At 43.2% G+C, this 18,175-nt stretch overlaps 1 protein-coding gene across 1 annotated transcript in view; it reads right to left on the minus strand.

Moving 5' to 3' along the window:
- The window catches only part of syne1a (spectrin repeat containing, nuclear envelope 1a), a 109,502-nt gene that overhangs the window by 4,687 nt on the left and 86,640 nt on the right, over positions 1–18,175 (minus strand). The window contains exons 119-142 of the mRNA XM_041958052.1: positions 17,837–18,019; positions 17,558–17,704; positions 17,273–17,427; positions 16,637–16,784; positions 16,464–16,558; positions 16,127–16,361; positions 15,406–15,600; positions 13,941–14,066; positions 12,530–12,685; positions 11,716–11,874; positions 11,054–11,220; positions 7,936–8,098; positions 7,134–7,321; positions 6,699–6,849; positions 5,977–6,159; positions 5,592–5,729; positions 4,848–5,039; positions 3,901–4,219; positions 2,785–2,853; positions 2,221–2,354; positions 1,788–1,914; positions 1,485–1,696; positions 588–794; positions 331–459 (exon numbers count right to left, since the gene is read on the minus strand). Of these exons, the coding sequence (XP_041813986.1) occupies positions 331–459; positions 588–794; positions 1,485–1,696; positions 1,788–1,914; positions 2,221–2,354; positions 2,785–2,853; positions 3,901–4,219; positions 4,848–5,039; positions 5,592–5,729; positions 5,977–6,159; positions 6,699–6,849; positions 7,134–7,321; positions 7,936–8,098; positions 11,054–11,220; positions 11,716–11,874; positions 12,530–12,685; positions 13,941–14,066; positions 15,406–15,600; positions 16,127–16,361; positions 16,464–16,558; positions 16,637–16,784; positions 17,273–17,427; positions 17,558–17,704; positions 17,837–18,019 (3,978 nt within the window). The remainder of the gene's footprint in view (positions 1–330; positions 460–587; positions 795–1,484; positions 1,697–1,787; positions 1,915–2,220; positions 2,355–2,784; positions 2,854–3,900; positions 4,220–4,847; positions 5,040–5,591; positions 5,730–5,976; positions 6,160–6,698; positions 6,850–7,133; positions 7,322–7,935; positions 8,099–11,053; positions 11,221–11,715; positions 11,875–12,529; positions 12,686–13,940; positions 14,067–15,405; positions 15,601–16,126; positions 16,362–16,463; positions 16,559–16,636; positions 16,785–17,272; positions 17,428–17,557; positions 17,705–17,836; positions 18,020–18,175) is intronic.

An 18,175-nucleotide genomic window follows, 5' to 3' on the forward strand; every position in this document is an offset into this window, starting at 1 on the left:
AATTTTTTTTTTGTTCATCTTAAAATGACAAGTCTTTGTGGTATTTCTAAGCAAAATTGAAGACGCATCTTTTTTTATCTGGCTTTTAATTCAAAGTAATTTGACCTCCTCTGCTTCCAAGTTTTTATTATTTCTATAGAAATAGAAACAGAATCACATGAGGGTCGATCACCAAAGGACGTCTTTGGTGCCTAAACCCGCTTTGGGAACTACTGAGTTTGAATTATCCGTTTACGTAACAGTGACGGGTATTAAAGCCGTAACAGTGGAGACAGAAAAAACCCACACCACCAGTCTGCTGTACACAAACCTCGTGTTAGAGAGACATACCGTCAGTGTTTTGTGATGAGCTCGTAGTGTTTCACGATCTAGTTCGGGAGGGATGGGCACCACCTCGTTCCTCCTGCGGTCGATGTTCTCCAGCCACAGCAACAGCCCGTGGCTCATCTCATGGAACTCCTGAAGGGAATGATGGCATCATCGACAGTCTATTTTTATTATGTACAAAAATCGGTGTAACTATTACTATTATTTCTGACACTTTCCTAGAGTGTGTGTGCGTCTCTGTGTGTGTCTTTTTTCAGTACCTGGCACTGCATCAGTGCCCTTTGGAGCTCTTCCCTCCAGTCCTCCAGCGAGGTACCGAGCCGATCCCAGCGTGCGTTCATCTCTTTCAGCCCGTCCCGCAACTCCCACGCCTCTTCAGAGTCAGGCTCTGATTGGAGGAAGTCTGCACTGCTCAGATTGATGGACAAGACCTCTGACTTGTGGGCATCCATCCCCTTCAGCAGCTCCTGAAGGGACGAGTCAAAGAGGAGAATATTTAAAACAGCATCTACATGTGGGGCAAGAGGTTATTTTTAATAATACTGAACTGTGAACTTGGCCGGAGTGTAGGTGGCTAATACACAGAGGAAGCTGAGAATATATGAGGTGCCAACACACAAGAGTGCAGCAGGATTATGTTGAGGTGGCTGGGACACATTGGATGTCTGTTATAAGGCTTCAGAGAGGTGTATTTATAGAATAGTGATATCTTGCCTTATGCGTTACAGGCAGAAACAGCCGGACTAGGTATTAAAGTGTGAGTGTGTGTGTGTGTGTGTGTGTGTGTGTGTGTGTGAGGGTGAGTGTAAGGACAAAACTGTCAGCACCCTGCACGTGAAGCAGTACATTATAAACGAGGCCAGTCGGGTCAAATTACTGCAGACAAACTGTACTTCATGTACAGGCTCTGAAAGCTTACTGTACATGGACTCCCACAGAGGGAAGAAATGTGCACAAGCACAAGATGATGAAAAGCTGACACATCAAAAGTGACGGTTGCAATTTCCAAATGTAAGAAAACCAAATCATCAGTTTATAACAGCATAAAGGAAAGGAAATTATACTACTGCAGAGAGATTTGGGCTTAAAAAGAATTAAGTACTTTATAATGGCTAATAAAGAGCCAATATGATACTTATATGTACAGTAATAAGTACCTTGAGCTTCTTGATTCTCTGCTGGATGGTGTGTATGTCAGTGCTGAGATGGAGCCCTCGCAGCTGGCTGAGTTCAGCCTCAGACTGACCCAGCCAGGCCCTCATGGTCTGCAGATCTGAGATCAGCTGCTGCCACTGCTGCAGGTTCTGCTTGTGCCTGTGCTTCTCACTCAGAGACTGAGCCTGAATCAGCTCCCAGCGCTCGATCACACCTGGAGGGAAACAGTCTGGTCAGTTTACCACAGCCCACTCAGCATTTACAGGAGGAGGTCATCTGCCTGTCTGCGTTTGTGTGTGACCGACCCTTTCCTTGAGCGTCTGTGCTGGTGGGGTTGGTGAGTCCCGGCATGTCATCCTCGTCTTCAGTCAGCTCTCCCTCTGCTCTCTTCACTGCGTCTATACTGCCTCGACACTCTCCCATCAGGCGCATCTGGAGGGATAATATGAGTTACATGTATTTAGATTGTACGAATTACTGGTGACACAAGCAAAGATAACTACTTTCCTACTTGATTGTTCAAACATAAATAATTAGATTTTTCCTATTAAGACCCTTATTTGTCTTCTTCAGACTTCTTGTATGCTATCTAACTACATAAAGCCCAAAACACAATATTTTACACTCAACGAAAAATATTAAAGGATGAAACTCTGACAGGCCAAAATGACAAAAGCAGACTCCGACAATGATACTCATAATGATTTTTAAGTATGTCAGCAGATGATCAGGACTTACGTAGCCCATGTATGTGGAGTCGATGTCGGGGCTGGAGCTGCTGACGGTGGCCTCTCTTTGCTGGAGGTGGTATCTCCCTGCATCCAGGGCCTGATCCAGCTGTCTGAGACTGGCCTCCAGCTGGCCTGGCTCACCTGCACAGAGCCCACAACAGTGTCAAGAAAAACTAGGGAGGGTGAAGGTTTCGTAGACAAGCGTTTTCGTTAGCATGCTGCTGGCGTAGCCTGATGCTGTGATGGCATGCGTTAGTCTGAAATGCAAAATAACAGCAGGTCATTCATGGCAGAAAAGACGACAGAAGTCAGTTTTTCACATGGAAACAATGATACTAGCTGTGATATAAATGACAAAAAAACAAACACGCAAATAAAAACGCAGTGGTTGAAATTAGCATTCAGTGATCTGGACATCAGCATGCAGTGATTTTTCTGGATGGCGGGACATGCAGCCTGAATGATGCTTGCGTGTGTGGTAGTAATTTTCAGTTAAAACAAACAAAGTGTTTTAGTTTACGGCATGCTCCACTGTTTCATGCTTTGACACCAGGGGGCTGCTGTTTCCTACCAGAGGATGATTTCAATGTGTTCTCAGTCAGTTTTATATAGGCCTCTGGGCTCTCTGGGATAACTACATCTGGGAAGAAAGACATACAACATACACTACTTACAAAGCGGGAATGATTGTACAAGATATCTGTGCTAATCTGCAGTGATTTTGATGTCCTCGTGCCAGTTCTGGATGTTCACATCAGAGCTCTATGAATTTTGTGTATGTTACTTTTTATCTTTGTTTCTTCTGGTCTTATCTTTTAAGAAAGACTGAGAGGAAGATTTGTATTTTTTCTCATTAAGGCAGAGTGATGTTTTCACTTGTTTCAATCATTTGAATATTTGATAGAGATTCCCCTTTTTTGAAAACATTCAATAGGTGCCTTGTTTTCAAGACAGCTTCACAGTAAAGTTACAGTACAGGAAATACATGTTTGTGTAATAATTTATTGTTTTATTATCGCTGATTGATATTTCTCTAGTGGCTGATTTTTTGAGTGTCATGTTGTTCTTCAGACTTAAGAGAGAACCGGAATTTATAAATATTTCCTCACCTACCTGATTGGTTCAACTGAATCTAAGTATTTATTTCAAGACCTCATATGAATTACATTATAATAATGAAAAAAAAGAAACCAATTAATCAAATGATTGTTGCTGGCGTATGGCTTACAACACATTCATATTTTTTCAAATGACTTATCAGCATTCGTACAAATATGAATTTGATCAAATCTCATAGAAAACATTGGTAACTCTTTATTTTATTTGTCTGTAATTTCCTCATAATGACGATAATACTTATAGGAAAAAAGAGAATTTCCTTGACAGAACTTCTCAGTTTAAACCCAGTTATTTAGTTTTCATTTACTACTGTAAGCTTCTTATTAAATTTTATGTTGAAAAGTTCTCATGTTTGTATGCTAAGATGACCTGTTGTGCAAGATTGCTACCTTTTAATTGGTATCAACACTGTTGCTGTTTTCTACAATAAGTACCAAATTATATAATTCTTTCCAGGAAATTTCTTAGGATATTTCAGACCTGTGAGATAATGTTACAAAAACATTTTATGGTTACATCCACAAGCAATTAGCAAATATAAACAATGAAGTAGCAAAGCTGGACTGACCTGACAGCACCGTGGCAGCCGTCCTCAGATACTCATCCTCTTCCTCTTGCCCTCGACTCCTCTCCCTGTGGCCTCGTCCTCCGGGGCTCTCCAGACCTCTGCTCAGGTCATAGTCGTGGTCCCACTCTAACGGGATGGAGTCCACGCTGGCTGGGGTGTCTCGTCCTGAGCGGTCTGCCCGGATGAGGGTGGTCGTACCTGAGGCTGGACGGCTGGATGCCCGGGGCAGAGAGGAGTCACCCCACTGCAGCTCAGAGAGGTCTCCACCTTCCTCAATATCCAGCTCTCTGTCTGAACCATCGAGCTCGTCATCGGCCAGCTGGGAGGCGAGGACAGAAAAAGGTTAGCAGAAGGAAAGCAAGATGATGGGGGAGAGAATAATGCAAGCAAGATAGAAAATGCAAAGAATTTAGGGGTCAGATGCTGTGAAGGTTACAGAAGTTCAAAGTATATGTTACTAAGAAGTGTGAGAGAGCAGTTTGTGAGGTGCTGCGAGGTGAGTGCATGTCCATGCATATTTAACACGAGTGTGTATATTCTGTTCTGCAGCAGCTGTCAGCGTGAAACTATGTTGGACATGTTTTTCCCATGTCACAGGTGGTGAAGGAGGACAGCTGTAGTGTAAATCTTGAAATGTGTTTACAGAACACTTTGAGTTCACTGAGTCAACTGTCACAACACAGTTCACCTCCCTGCAAAGTGACACAGTAGTAATACATTAAGTGGAAACTTGGTGAAGCGGTAACTTGCATAGTAGTCCTGCATATGGAGTGAAAACTACTTTAGCAGGAAACCAAATTCCATTCACTCTTTGCAAGCCACAAGAATAAATGTCTCTTGTTTACTTGCTTGTGTTTCAGCATGAATTTCCACTCAAGGAATATGCTGTATTGTTAATTGATATTTCTGCATGCTACCTCATGTGTCGTCTGTGTATCTTTACTCACAGGCAGTCGTGTGAGTTTCTTGTAGTATCTGTCGACCCGTCCGAAGACCTCCTGGCAGTATCTCTGCAGCTCCTCCAGCTCTTCCTCGATGACGGCTGCGTCCAGAGGTTCGCTCTTCTCAATCAGAGCTTCACCCTGTCTGTACACCAGCTCAATCTTCCCCGTGTTCAGACAGATCTCCTGCTGGAACGCCTGAGAAACACACATGTAGCAGAGGTCAGAGAAAAGGAGAACTGATTCTACAAATAACGCAGATTAGCAAATTCCTGTCACTGTTTAACACGGTTTTCTAACTTAAAATCTTTGTATTTGAGAAAATTTAACAAGCAAATATTTGACAAGTGATTAACCAATAATTTGATTTCTGCTGACTGATTAGTAAATTAAACTAGGAAGGAGTTTTTAAAGTCCACTTGTATGATTATAATAATTTTATATTTTCTACATTATATTCTACTAATTTGGGCAGGAACGGCCGAGTTTCTCCACACCAATCATTAAATTTTTGCTACATCTGACCAATTTTAAATCTCATGTTTAAACGGAATAATAAGTAATAAACTGCAGCAAATTTGGTGACCTCATACTGTAGCAGATAGAACAATGCCAGAAAAAAGCTACAAAACAGTGTAGATATTAACAGATATTTTTACTGATCATGGAGTCCTCAGCTGTGCTATGTATCATTTGGCTTGTTGAGTCATCTAAGATCCAATAATCAAACATTGTGTCTGTCTGTCTTACCCTGAGCTGTTTTATCTTGGCCTGAACGTCACACTCAGAGAAGTGCTCTATGTTGGTCAGCTGGAGGTCCATTTCTGTCAGCCACACCAGGATGCTGTCCCGTGCCGTCTCAAACTCCTCTCTCTGGCTGATGAAGTGCTGAATGAACAGAGACACACGAACAACCATTCTTTATTGTTTTTCTTTACCTTTTTAAATTGACTAGATTGCTTCTTAATGAATTATATAATTGGATATGGACATAATTTATTAATACCACCTAATTGGAAAAATAGAATCAGAATTTTACAGAACCAAAGGAAAGGAAATTAGCGGTTATATTAGACCTAAATGGTTGCATAACTAATTCTTGCAAACCTCAGTCAACAATTTAATGCGATGTTACCTTGAGTCTGCGTAGGATGGCAGCCACCCTCTTCTGCAGGTTATCCCATCGCCTGTTGCCATCATGCACCATTTCTCTGAGTCGGCAGGAGGAGTCGGTGCGGTTCTCCCGGGCCAGACGACGATACTGTTTGTTGATGAGCTCCAGCTGGGTCAGACACTCCTGCACCTGGCGCTGGAAGGCCTGCGACAAAAACACACACACAAGTTAAAGCTCTGAATAGGACATGCTTATTTGCAATTATTTCACATGCAATATTACGGTTTTCTTAAAAATGTTCCTATGTGCATGCAAAAACAAAGCTGATCTGTAGACCTATTTTTTGTTCTGCAGTGAGAAAGAAAATGCAAAAGAAATCTGTGTTTAACTAAAATGAACTTTCCAATCAGGCACAAACTGTGCAGATCCCATAGGGCCAGGCCAGACAGTCAGCTAGCAGGAATGTGCACGTGCACAGTGATTGACTGCAGCAGCTGAGCAGACCAGTGCAGACGAGTTTGAGCAACATGACACTCTTTTCTTTTATTTCTGTTTCCTCTACCGTGCAGCGACAGATTTACTTTGCTCACATGGAGAATCGTCTGCGAGGAAATTTCATTTTGCATTGCATTTTTTCCTTATACGTACTCTGCTACTAATGCAGCAATGTATACATGCACACACAGTACAACTGCAGCTGTCTTTTACTCCACATGCTGATAATAAAAGTGAAATAGACATACCTCGAACTTTTTAAGCTCCTCTTTAGCGACAGTATACAGAACTCCAGAGGAGTTAGGCAGAGCTGCTGTCCTTTCCGAGGTCTTAAGCCAATCCTCAAACCTGGAGTAATCGTCCAGAAACTTCTGCCACAACCTCCATGTCTCTTCAATCCTGCACAAACAAATCTCTCAGTAATGCCATGGGTACATTTTCTTAAACATAAACATATGATTGTTTAATTAGTAGTAGTATAATCAGTAGTATTACAGTATACTGTGAAAGGCAATGGGATTTGGTTGGTGTCAAGTGCATCTGTATATATATTATAAAATCTAACATTGGATGGCCAACTACATATGGTTAAATGTAATTTAAAATAGCACTAGCCGACATCTTATCACCAATGCATGCATGAATGCAGTACTGCAGACTGAATTTATCCAGCAGGCACTGACTTGAGCCTCCTCTCCATGGACATGGCGCAAATGTTCCTCCAGCGTCTGTCCAGCCCTCTGGTGGCCTGCTGGATGGAGTCGCACTCTGTCTCGGTGGAGCAGGCGTCACAGTCGTGCAACAGGACTTCACACAGGTTCAACACCGACGCCACACCTGTGCTGTGTTTCTCTATGTCCCTCTGCAGCTCCTACAAATCATTCAGAATAATTAATTGATTTTTGCAGCAAGGTCGTATGTATGGTGTGCTCCTCCTTCCTGGCTTTACTCCTGATGTGTTTGTCTTCATGCTTTACGACTGACAGCATGCTCCTTTTATGCAATAAATCAATTCAACAAATGTCTCCCAAAAGCTTACAGAAGGAAAACAGTCAGTCTGTTAAACTCCAGTAAATGCATGTGTTAGCTAGCTCTGCAGCTCTGCAGAGGAAGGAGGTCAGTGGGGTCTCAGAATCCAGTCCACATTTAGAGTGGCATCTTGGCAGCAGAAGAATACTGATACTGACTGTAGGCTAGCTTTAAACAAACAGCCAGAGATGTATGCATGAGTCATGCTGTGATTTCCTCATGTGGTTCAGAGTCACTCATTTTCCACCAACTCAGTTTGAGTCATATTGTTCAGCTATTGTTTAGTATTACAATGTACAAGTGCTTGTTTGTGTCTGTGGTCAAATGTTGCATCATTGTTTTACTCTTAAAAAAAGCTGATTGATTTACATTCCTAAAAGGCCTGTAAACACCTAAATAAAATACCCTGCGTTGCATTTTTGTAGCCCAGGACTGTTTGCGTGTGGTCCCACTTGCCTGCTGCTGGTTGAGTTTCCTCTGGATCTCTTGGTTGTCACAGGTATCGTAGACGATGGGCCTGGACAGCTCCGTCTCGATGTGAGCCAGCCAGGAACGCAGGCTGCTCATGTTTTTATCCAACTGCTGCACTGCCACCAGGGTCTCCCTCAACTTCTTCACCCTGGTAGGAAAACAGAGTCGGAAAAGGAGTCATTACATTGGACAACTATAAAAACTGAGGCAAGCGGTGTGGTAAGGGAGAAGTTTGTTGACAGATTCTTGCTCAGTCAATAGAACAACAAACCATAATAATATGCTGTAAATGTAACTCGTAAATCTCCTTTACGATTAAAGAATCAAATAAAAGTGTATCAGAGGAGTTGAAATGCATGAAATTCTGAATTTCTGTGTATTTATGAAGAGTTGTATTTAACATAAACATTCAACCAAAAATAATACAGAGCAGCAAAAATGCTTTAATTCACCAGAGAGTCATACTGAACACAACTGGTTGTGAATTTGATGTAAGCATTAAAAATCCCCCACAGAAAACACTCTTTGCTAGCATCTGCACTGTAGACACAAAATAATGAAGAGGTACTTTGGCCATTTTCAGCTAAACAGAGCAGAAGATTAATGTGAGTATGAGGAGTATCATTTCAGCCCAGCACAGATATTTTTGTTGGGAAGTGATGAATCCTCACTTGACCCGTCACAACAACTGGGAACCATTCTGATCTGCAAACGCCTGACATTTCCAAACCCTTACCCCTGCAATCAATGATATGTGAAACATGTCCAAATTAGCCAACGTCCAAATATTACAACAGTTTGTGGAGCCAGCTTCATCACCCCACCCCGCAGAGCAATGCAACCCTCACTGTCTCAACACAGACTCGATTAATTCTACATAACCAAAATAAATACCGTAATCTGAGAACAATAGACACATTTAGCAGGTCTACTCTACCATAATTTCTCGCCCTGCAGTTCTAGTGTGCTGTGGCATTACGTGCTGCATAGTGCAGCTGCACACCACTCATAATTCCTAAATTCCTAGATCTGCTATTAGGGTGTAGTAGGACGCAGTAGTTTGGCTGTTTACTTTATAGGACAATATATTGCATAGCCTCTGACATAATCCACTGCAGACAGTCCTGGGTCAAATACAAACTTCATATAATTAAGATTTGTTCATTTGTTTTAAATGTTGCAAGCTTCACTGCATAAGGTCAAATTAATTGTGATGATCATACAATGATACTATATCACACTAACAGTGACATGTGCACTCCTGCCATTGATTGTCTGGAACTTACTGTACTTTCCCATGTGGCAATCCCAACCCTCTGCTGGAAACCCAAACTGGTTAAAACAACTCTTACTCGAAATTAGGTAGGTAAGGTAGAACGCTTAAAGGCTAAAATGTGCCCTTATTTAAGTATCATTCAACTCTTCTCACAGTGTGTATTACTCTACATAACAAAAGCTGGTTAACAACAGAACATAATCCATCTAATCTAAAAGGTGCATGAAAAGGAAGCATTGCGTGAGGAAGACTGTAGATTGCTGTTGAACAGTGCAATCTTAAAAACAGCTAAAAGATAAATTCTCAAGTTTGTCCTGCCTGTTGACATCGCAGTCGCAATCTGGCAGATCCTCCTCGCTCGGGCATCCTGCCATATCATCCGTCCCTAAGTCCAAAACCATGGGGGTGCGGAATTCCCAAAGACAACGTTAACGTCAGGAAGCGTTACGGTGTCAATCCAAACACTCTTCTCTTTCGTCTGCGTGCTCCACATGGGACTTTCTCTAAACTCTGTCTGTGCAGGAGGGGAGCAGGTAGCGGTGGGGCGGCACAACTGTGACTTATCAACTGTTGCTCTCTAAGGTTAAAAAAAGAGAACCCCAAACAGGCCTGAGTGTGTGTGTGTGTGTGTGTGTGTGTGTGTGTGTGTGTGTGCCTGAGAGTGACAAGTGCTGCTGTTTCTAAAAACAGACTTACAGTCAGAGGCATGTGCCGCAAAGCTGGCCTGAGTCGGAGTATCATACACCACGTACACACAAAGGAAGCGTGAACAGAAACAAAGGCTGGAGGCTCCATGCATGTGAGAAAACTTTGATGGATAATGCAAGAAGATAAACAGCAAGAGATGCTTTCCAATAAAACATGTTTGCAGGACACAGATCCTTGTTTCATCAGAAAATAAAAAGTTGTAAAAAACTGTTGATAAATTAATCCACAAAGAGAATTCTAAAGAAAACACTCCATTGTCAGATATTCTGCTCTCTGTGACGGCTACACACAAACTGCTCTCCTGTTGTTTTCAGTGAAGGGCGGATATAAGAGACAAAGAGAATGCAGCTGTCTGTATGAGGTCAGACGCTGCACCCTTCTTGCAGCACAGTCCCGGAGGGCAACAGCCGGAAGACAGCGGAGGGGGGCAGGGGGGTTAGTTGGAGCCAAAGTTTGGGTCAGGTCACTTTGAATTCATATTTCATATGTTTCATATTAAATCAATACAAAATGAGAAAGAATACTATGTCAACCCAACACCAGTTTCAAAGTGCATTTTGGTTTCACTCAGTCAGCACCAGACTGGATCCAACTCTGGTAAGCGGAAGTGTCCAGAGTGCCAAAAAGGTAGACGGAGACAAAAGAGGAGAGTCGAGGAGAGGTGAGGAATGTGACCTCTCTCTGCTTGGTTTGCTGCTCTACTAAGTGGAAGCCCCACTGACACCAGCAAGGAGCTCAGGAAATGCCTCAGCAGCATTGTGGGAAAATGAATTCCCCATCATGTGTGCTGGAGTGTCAGGAAGGATACCATGGCAACGAATCGAGGCCAAGGCGTGCCTTCACTAATAAAAACCCTTCTCTGCTAGGAGTGATGCAGCGTGGGATGTGTATAATTAAGAGTAAGCATGCTGACAAAGTTTCCTCCCTCGTTGCATCCAAAAATGATACAGTAAGGACCTCTACTTGTTCTAGTACACACATTTTTACACTTTTTAAATGTCACATGTGTCCATCCAACTGATGTTATCTATACTATTATAGACTTAGCCTTCAAAGAACCCACTCAAACTCTACGATCAAACCACTCTCCACCTGTTCTTCAGAGTCTTGTACACTCACCTGGCAGCAATGAGGTCCAGCAGGTGTTGCCAGCGCTCGCTGACTTTGCTGAGTTTGTGTTGGATCTCGGCCGCCTTGCTGTCTTGGCTGGCCCTGGCCAGGCGCTCACCCATAACCTGCAGCTGCTGCTTGTTCTCCTGAGCTACACCGATCTCCTCCTGGTAGTCCTGAGAGAGAGACACCAAGCAGGTTAACACAGGGTGGTCTGAGTGTAGTGTATGTGTGTGTCCATGCAACTGTGCATCAGAGCTGCGGATGAGGCCGCATTAATTAGTGTAGTATAATTTCCAAAGCAATGCCCTCAGCAATCTTCACTGTTTCAACCATGCCACTGACAAACAACTCTTAACTCTGAAGGTGCATTTTGTTTACCTCTTTTATTTACCTCCCAATGTATGTACCCTAGCTTTAGTAAACAGTAAACAATGTTTTAGGTGTCATTTTGGCAGTAAATATAGTATTTAAGTAAATATCAATCCATGTATAGCAGTGGCCAAGATTAGGAAATGCTTATGTCAGAATAATCTGGACTCAACCTAACACTGTGACCCTGGCTGTACTGAGCGCATTTCTGCATGCACAGACGTGTTGTGTTGATTAATTTGTACCCATGTGCATTTCAGGTATGTTTTTTTTTTGGTGAGAGCGTGTGCTGAAATCACCTTGCGCAGCTTTTCGATCATCTCTTCAATGCTGATGTCGCCATTCTGAGAGACCTTGCTCTCCATCTGCGTGAGCCACTCACACAGCTCCTTGTTCTTCTCATTGAACACGGCCCACTCATTTAACTTCTCGCTCACCTGCTGCCTGCGCAGGGAAAGCTGTGGAGACAAAGGGGAGGACGGAGGGGGATCAGTGGGATGAGAGGACAAGTGAAGGGGGGAGGAATGCAGAGGGATGATGAGAAAGAGTCAAAACATAAAAAAGATGTGACAATTTGGTGGTTTAGTGGCAGAGAAGGGACACAGCAGAAGAGGAAGATAAGTTTAAGGGTCTGATTGCACCACATATGCTAAACTCAACCAGGGAAAGCTAAAAAAAATAAAAAACCTACTCATGCAGCAACCAGAATATGTCTGGTGTCGCTAATTCTTCTAATCTTCTCTCAGTCTTAAACACCCCTTCACAATAATACACAGCTCTCAGTAACATTGTTGGTCCTATGACACCTGAGGGCTTAGCCACAGCTGAACTCTCATTCTATCAAATATACCACAGCTGTTAACAGTGTCTACGTACCGCATGAGAATATGCACTTTGTACAGGCTATTTAATTTAGATATGTCTTCTTTTTATCTTACCACTTCATTTTCATGCCCTCTGAATGCTTCAACTAACTGGGTTATGTTGGGGACAGGCATTAAATCCACGAAGTGAGAAGACACTCCAGGATGTAACAAAGCTACAATTAGCATTCAAAGCACTTTAAAACACACAAGAAAAAAAATCATGGTCATGTGGACTGTGTGACTCTACCTGGTGGCAGACCTCCTCCCACTGGCGCTGTAGCAGCTGGAGGCGTTCCTGTAGGACTGTGATGTCATCTGAACTAACCACGCCCTCCAAGGAGTCCCTTAGCAGGAACAAGGAAGTGAGGTCATCTGTCCAGCCCTCCACACTGCTCTCCAACTCCTGCATCCACATGACATGACAAGAAATGATTTACAACACCCAGAGAGGTGATCCATTCTTAAATGCAGAGATAGACTCGGATGAGCTTGTTAAGACTGATTTTCCTCCTAACAACCAACAGCCACAGTCAAACAGAGCAGCACATCACAGCAGCACTGCTGAAGCTCAGCTGCAACTGCTGCACCCTCAGAAATAGTGATGAGGAAACACAAACTGACAATGAATATTACAGCAAGGCATGAAAGAGATAAACTTTCTCCTAAATGCATGTAGCATAAAATAGCATAAAAATAACAGTAACATTTTATACCAAACATAAATAAAGCAGCTACAGTCAAGGTTAAAGGCAGGATGAGGTAACAGATCCATCTAACCTTGCATCTCCTCCTCCTCCGTCACTGTGACGGTTTTGCTGCGGTGTAATCATTTGTGGACCCGTAGAATGTCTCCACAAAAGGAAGCACACACACATGCATACATACACCCCCACTGCCAACAGGGATGCTCGCTCTCCCTCTCTCATGCGCACGCAACCTCTCTTTCTCTCTCCTACTCTCTCTCCCCACCCCCTCTCTCTCCTCAGCTGATGCTACTCACGCAGACCTCCCTCCTCCCTGAGGAGGACATGCCATGCATGAAACACTACTGCATACGGTGTCCAGTGTCTAACACAAACTGCAAATGATCATGATGTAAATTTACACTCAAGAGAAGAAGGAAATAAGAGCATCTCTGTTTGCTCATTTCAACAGCACCCTGGCATTTCAACCTGGGCTACATTAATATTAATGGCTTTTATTCTCAATTAAAACAGTAAACAAATAATATGTAAGTCTAGAAAAATAACAAGCATTGTCTTTTATAAATAAGATAAAGACTTGAAATGCTATTCCCATGCAGGACAATAAAATATATACCAACAGTCTGGAAACCAAACAAACAAGGTCAAAAAATGAGACAGCAGCTGACAGATAAAGATTTTGTTTTTGGCTCCCAGTCTGTCTGCTTATCTGTTTGTCCTCGTAGCAAGATTAAAGAGGGAGGACACACCAAGAGACAGACAAAGAGAGACAGCAAGAGTAAGCATGTGTATATAAAGAGAGAATGAAACAAGCCAGCAGGATATTGCATAAGTTCAAGAAATTCACCTGGAAGGAAGAAACCATTTCAATATATATATGTGCGTGTGCGTGTGTGTGTGTGAGTGAGTGAGAGAGAGAGAGAATTATTACAATGCGTATTAGATTTTCCTCACCTTGCATCTGATTTGCTCTGAGTGTAGCTCCTCGTGGTGGTCAGGCAGGGGCACAGACAGTTTCCTCTTGAAGGCTCTCAGTTTCTCCAGTGATGCATTTATGCCCTTCTCACAACGCTCCCAGTTCTACATACAGAGACAAACAAACACAGTATGAATTAGAGCATAAACACACACACACACATGCACTCAAAGACACATCACAGACTGCAGATCTTCTCATTCTCTGGGAGGTTGCTATAAATTCCTCCTGCAGCTGCAGCAGTGGCATCAGTACGTGTAAGCAAGAACACACAATCATAAACTCACAGACATACATACACATGCACACGCACACGCACACGCACACGCACACGCACACACACACACACACACACACACACACACACACACACACACACACACATCAACCAAAGGCTGAAGTCAAACCACATCAATTATCATGCTGTAAATAGCCCACTGCGCTCTGAACCTCCCTACCATAAAACAGAGTGACTCAGCAAAAATCCAACTGCCAAAAACAGAGAATTAACACAGCTTCATGACAAAAGAGGGAGGTTCTGCTCCAAAGGGCGCAGATTACAGCTATTTTTAGAGTCTGAATAACAGTCCAGTTCAGGATAAAACAGGGTAATATATGGTCAGAACTGCTGCAGCAAAGTGGCATATCTGAAGCAAGAGTCATGGTTAAAGAACAGCCAGGGTAAGACAAGAGTTGCTACAGTAACTGCTCTCTAAACCAAGGAGAACAGAGAGATTAATTAAGATTGTAGGAGAATAAATTAAGAGGAAGAGAACCATGTACCAACAAAAATTCTCAAATGCATCCAGCCTGTACAATCTACCTTGCAGGGTTCAAATCACTACAGCTAACTGCACAGCGTCTGCGCTCTGCATGTGTGTGTGGTGCCCTGGGCTGGACCGTTTTTATCTTTGTGCATTTTGTGCCATTGTGTCATGCTTGAGTGTGAAGGAGTGTACGCAGATGCTTAGCAATTTATCTGGGGACAGAATTGACTGTCCTCCATCTCTGTCCTTCGTTTCTTTGCAGGCTGAAAGTGCAGCGTTGCATAATTCATGTGATAACCTGGTTTGGCTGTCCTGCATATGTACAACTGGGTGGACTCATTAAGGGCTCAGATGCCCTTCAGCATCCTTCACTGCACCTTATCACTGCAGCATGTTAGAGACACAGCTTCCAGCTTATCTTAGCTTCAACACGGATTGTGCTCACATGAGGCTTTCTCCTGCAATAGTACAGGTTGTCCCATATTCACTGCTCAGTAATGTTTTTAGGTGCAATGTATGTTTAATGGTCTAAAATCTACTTGCACATAAAGCAGTGACAGGAAATAATCTGGGTAAAATCAATTAAAACACTAGAGGAAAAGACCAAAAGAGCAACAAGAAAGGAGAAAGAACAGAAGACTTGTTCACTATTATTCCAGGTGTAGTTTTGTCTAACCTTAAGCATGCCATGCAGCTCCCTCCTCTGCTGGTCGAGGCGGTGGTGGGCGTGCCTCCACCTCTCTTGAATCTCCATCAGTTCTGTCTGCAGGGTGGACTCGGCCCTGGCGTCGGCCGACAGCAGCAGGCTCCTGCCGGCCTCCACCGTCAGGATGTAGCCCCCCTGCTGCCTCTGGAGTACTCGTTCCCTCAGCTGGAGGAGCAGAGACAGGGACAGGGACAGTGGGCAGAGGGAGCACAGGTTAACTAAGGGAATCTAAGGTTGGAGGGGGGGTGAAGATGTATTAGTGGGATGTTAAGATTTTCTTAAGTCAATTTAGTGTTTAATTAAAATATGAAATTTGAAGTAGAAGAACTTTTTAAATAGGACATATGTTTATAAAGATTGGACAAGGTCGATTTGAAAAAAAAATGAAGCTCTGCAGTATTTAAATGAGCTCAAAGTCTCCTTCCAGTGACCTCATAAATGATGCAAACTTTTTAAACAAGCTTTATAAGACAATAATTAGTTCAGGGCAAAGTGGGAGTGTCAGAGACTGAACCCATCACCAACCTCAATCATCTGCTACACACTTCAAATTCATTTTAATCAGAATTGTGACTTGTTGAGATAATAAAGCATAAATAATTTAGACAAACTAACTTCAGAGAAGATTAGAAATTTGAACAAGGTGATGAGTGAAGGACTTTAAAAGCTCCTCCATAGTGTTGTAACCCACCTGTATCTGATCTAACAGGTTTCTGGCCTGCTGCAGGGCAACTGGTTCTCCTGGCTGATGTACATCTGGATCACGGGTCACTTCTTGAAGCCACTGTAGCAGCTTCTCTGACATCTCACGGTAGTTCTGCCACTGGCGGACCAGACTGTCAATAATGCCCCTTCGCTGCTGCGCCCGCCTCACTACACCCTGCCACTGATTGCTTAGCAAGGCCAGCTTCACGCTGAAGTCATCTCTGTTAGGAGGACACGAGTGAGAACAGCATTTAAGCTCCTCACAGCTGGATTCCTTTTCATTCATGAGATAGGTAAAACTGGTTATAGAATTGTGTGCTTACCTGTCATCCATTTGTCCCTGATCCAACATACGATGTCCATCACTGATGATGGAGTAGAGGACCTGCTGCCTGCTGAACATCTCTGCCTGGAACAACTGCAAGTACACATATTCATATTAATACCAACACTGTACATGCAAAGACAGCCGTAAGTCTTTTAATGCTTTTCTGACCTCGTGGTCTCGCTGCTGCTCCAGCAGACTCTGGTAGTTGCCTGAGATCTCAGCGCCCAGCTTCTGCTCAGTCTGAGACAGGAAGTCCATCCACGCCTCACATTTCTGGAGGAAACTCTGCTGCTGGAGCGACACTGCCTGCAGTTTACTGGAGAGGGACATTGGAACATAAACCATGTTTACATAGAAGAAGATAAGTGCCACTTTATAATAAAAAAAACTGCCAATACTAACGTTATTAAGTGTATTGTTTTCCTACCAATCCAATCCAATCCATTATACGACGTATATAACCCTAAGTTATGAGTTGCACAAATCTCTGCTTAGTCTTTTTAGCAACAGTAATCACTAAGGATCCCAGCAACTTTATCACTTTCTACTTTCTGAAAAAAACAGTACCATGATAAAAGAAAAAGATGTTTCATAACTCACAACCATTTACACCACCAGGCGTAGTGGATTATTGTAAATAATAATAACAAAAATATCAATAATCTCTTTATTTATGTAGCACCATTCATACAAGATATACCCATATTTATTTTGGTGGGTGTTTGACTTGCAGTATGGTGGTCACTGACTGCTCAAAGTTTACAGTGCTGCTACAGACAAGTGAAGGTTGAGAGTTTCACTTACCTGAACCTCTCGGTAAGGTGAGCGGAGTGAGTGGCCCAGGCTCTGTTGAGACTTTGTAGCCGTTTAACATCTCTGTCACTGACTGGGAGTCTGTACACCAACTCATTAACACGTTCCAGGTCTGGAGACAGACTGCTCAGCTTCAGCAGGTGAGCCTGGGGACACATTATTACATTTTTTCAGTATGACGAATTTGCGCAGATTACCAGGCTTTTCTGTGAAGAAGCGTCAGCTGTTCAAACACAGATAACACAATAATAACCAAGACAGCAGTGTTTCTCATACCTTTAGTTTTTCCATACGGGTCTGGACCACTGTGAGCTCTGGTGAGCCGACTGGGTCAGACTCCTTGAGGACCTCCTCAGCCTCATCAGCCTCATGGATCAGTATGTCCAACTGCTCTCTGAAACCCTCGCAGGCCTGAGATCCGGACTACAAACAATCAGACAGATACAGTGAGAATATACAAGTGATGGCCTCCTACTCATATCCTCCTTTTCAAATAATGAGGCTGTATATAGGAGACAGTGTAGACCCAAGCCCACCATTCCCTATTATCCTAACCTGCAGTCCTTCCTGCTGCCTGTGGAGGGCGTGCTCCAGTGTTGCTAGGTGATGTGTGAGTGACAGGTGGTCGGACTGGAGGGCTGCTGAGGAGGAGGCGTCAACTTGGCTCTTCAGCTGTTCCCCTAAAGCCTGCAGCTGCTGGAGGGACTGCTGCACTGAGGCCTGATCACCAAGGCACGCCTGCAACAGTTAAGTCATCAGAGGGACGCGGATTAGGAACAGAATATGCATGTTTAGTGTGAGAAAGTCATGAAATGTACACTAATGACACAGGGACAACAGGACTACATATTGAATGTATAACACACAGTGGGCAAAGAGGATGTCAGGATTTAA

Source organism: Chelmon rostratus, chromosome 18 (genome assembly GCF_017976325.1).
Source record: "Chelmon rostratus isolate fCheRos1 chromosome 18, fCheRos1.pri, whole genome shotgun sequence".
Taxonomy (NCBI): domain Eukaryota; kingdom Metazoa; phylum Chordata; class Actinopteri; order Chaetodontiformes; family Chaetodontidae; genus Chelmon; species Chelmon rostratus.